Source organism: Neltuma alba, unplaced genomic scaffold (assembly GCF_004799145.2).
Source record: "Neltuma alba isolate B1F8T4 unplaced genomic scaffold, ASM479914v2 tig00010421_pilon, whole genome shotgun sequence".
Classification (NCBI taxonomy): domain Eukaryota; kingdom Viridiplantae; phylum Streptophyta; class Magnoliopsida; order Fabales; family Fabaceae; genus Neltuma; species Neltuma alba.
Window position 1 is genome coordinate 448,949 of NW_021635323.1, and position 2,827 is coordinate 451,775.

General features: G+C 39.2%; 1 protein-coding gene across 1 annotated transcript; it reads right to left on the reverse strand.

The window, feature by feature from the left end:
* Window positions 1–392: 392 nt before the first annotated feature.
* On the reverse strand, window positions 393–2,508 carry LOC114756519 (uncharacterized). The gene is made up of 7 exons (XM_028945464.1): window positions 2,356–2,508; window positions 2,236–2,288; window positions 2,017–2,144; window positions 1,825–1,930; window positions 1,592–1,716; window positions 1,023–1,093; window positions 393–611 (listed from the first exon to the last, which is right to left on the reverse strand). Exons 1-7 carry the CDS (start codon window positions 2,506–2,508, stop codon window positions 393–395), a joined length of 855 nt encoding a protein of 284 aa, XP_028801297.1.
* Between the last annotated feature and the right edge of the window lie 319 nt (window positions 2,509–2,827).

Consider the following 2,827-nt stretch of genomic DNA (forward strand, 5'->3'; position numbering starts at 1 on the left):
CTAATAGATAGTAAAACAACATTAGACTAAGACGCCTACAAACTGAACAATAACACACAAGCCAAAGCACAAATATAAAACACCTTATGGCTAACATGACCACATATCCCTAGACTGCATAAGCAAAACCTTCACAGCTTCTACTCCTCCACAACAAATGTGAGCTTCTTCTTAGTCGAAGGCTGTGGGTCTCCAGCAATCTTATCCATATCCACCTCCCGGGTTATCTTAGCATTCACACTCTTATCACTACCACTGACCACAGATGAGCTGGTGCCCTGTGAATCCAGCATCGATAAATCTGCATCCTGAAAGAATGCCTAATAGGCTTAACACTTGAAGTTATGCAGCGAAAAGCACAAAAATATGGGACATTAGCTACAATACCAAACCTACTCCTCAACAGCACCGCCGAGATTATGGGCAGAGCTATCGTGGCCGTCGTTCAAAGAAGCAAGATATGTATCTATGACATCTCTATCATCAGTCATACGTATAACTCGGCATGAAAATGATGACCCACCCACATAATCTGATAGAACCTTAACCTTAAAAAGATACTGCCGTCCAATAATCCTTTCCACCACATCTTCAGGAAGGGCATTCCTAAGCTACATTCAATCACATAAAGCCAAGTCAACACTTAGAACATATCAAATATTAGATCACAATAGCAATCTCAAATGCATCCATATTGAGAAACAATGATATCATGAGAAATTTTACATTCCGTTGGTGGGCACGTTCCTTAAGCTCAGAGGCAGGCATCCAACCAACTTTTGGAACTCACGATCAAAGATCAAAAAGTGACATGATCCAGAGTCATCCACGACTTCTACTGTGACCATGTATCTGGCAATAAAAGACCAAAGAACTATTTATAGCAACCATGACCATAGAGATATTCAAAGACAATTACCTTCATTGCTAGACTCTTAAGACTTACCTAGGAATAATAGACTTGACCATTGTATCGCACTTCACATAGAAATATCCATGGCCATCCAGAGAAGCCTTCTTACCACAATGCTTGCTGCAAGATAAGTCCACTCACAGTCCCCTCGTAAGTCCACTAAATCAGCCAATACTATTCCTGTTCTTGCAGACACCCCATTAACACCATCAATTTCAAAATGTGAATACCAACAACATCATTATGTATGTAGGCTAACAAAGAACACTATAAATGCTCACGCACAGCAGGTCCATGGATTAGATCCGCAAGTTGACGGTGATCACGGATTGCGAGAATCTCGTATGTTATAGTTAGTGCTGAATGTGGTGCTAGTCGTTATGGCTTTTGGTCCACATCAATCCCAACAGCTTTGAGTCTACAGACAATTTGAATCTACGTTAATAAGAATCCACATGCAAAGCTTAAAAAATGGGTACGCTAATAATGCTAGCAACATACTTCTTGATAAAATGTGTAGCCTCTGAAATATCTGGATTGATAAGCAAACGTGATGAGAACATTGAGTTGGATAGCTTGGTCTTACCCATAGAAAACACAATAACAAAACAGCTATTAACATCCCATGTGGAAGGTACGAGGAATAAAAATAGAACTGTGAGAAATTATATTACTAACCTTTAAATTCTCTAGTTTTACAAGACCAGATTATCACAATGATAGGCCCAACTTGATACTTCCCCATAAAATCCACCATATCCTCAGCAAACCTCCCCCACAAAATGCACTCCAAATACTCCATACTATAAAATTACTCAGCAAAATACAAGAGAAAAATTAAACCCCGCATCTAACGAAAAGGGACACTACATATATTAATATAACAATAGACTAAGCCATGCTAAACCCACTCTACATCAATGAGAGAGATGTCAATCCGTCGCTGGGTATGACCATTCACCATACACTGCTCGATCTCACTCAGGCCAGCCAACTTCCCAATGACATCTACAAAAACTATTGATTATCATTAAATTTCAAAATTTATAGACATCACCCGACCCCACAACCATCCAACTCAAGTAATAGAACTATTTGCTTACCCACTAAATAACAGTTATCGAACTGAGGATCAAGAATTTGGTTGAAGGAATGAAAAGCAAATCCATACATGTCCACTTTTCCATCATCAATGAATGGTCTAACGGAGGTTGCATATAAAATATTGATCCTGTAGGCATGCCCTATGAATCCTGTATGAACCGATATTACGACTGATATTAAGGTAGTAAATGACAATAGTGTTGCCCTCCTCCAAGTACTGTGAGTGTCGACCCACGAAATCAGGTTTCACCGTTGCATGGATATTATCACCCTGTCATGAACGAAAGAAGTAAGCATAACCCAAAACAACAAATATGTGATAAAATAACTACACAAACCTCCTGGTCACACAAGATCATCTCCACGGAGGTTGCATCTTGAGAAGAATCACTGATACTCATCTTCCACAACCGGACGATACACACATGAATATGCCATTGCATCTTGGCCGGATTAATCACAAGCACAACATCCAACATGGTATAGGCCATAGTCGCAAAGACGAGAGAAAGGTAACGTTACAGAAAGCACATAAGTAGTAGAACAGAGCCATAGTAGATTTAATAGTGCATTGACGTGCACTGGAGCCCATAGTGGAGCTCATCACAAATCCCTCAAAAAATGGCGAGAACACCCCACGTCCGATTATCAGAGTAGTGCGTTGGATTATGGAAGTTACTCTGACATTTTTGTTTGAAGATTTTTAAATTTGAAGCAAATATAAACTTGAAATTTAATTAGAAGCAGTTATAAGCAAAAATTCAAAAATTTGAAGCAAATATATTGATATCATGGGAGTAGTGCGTTGGA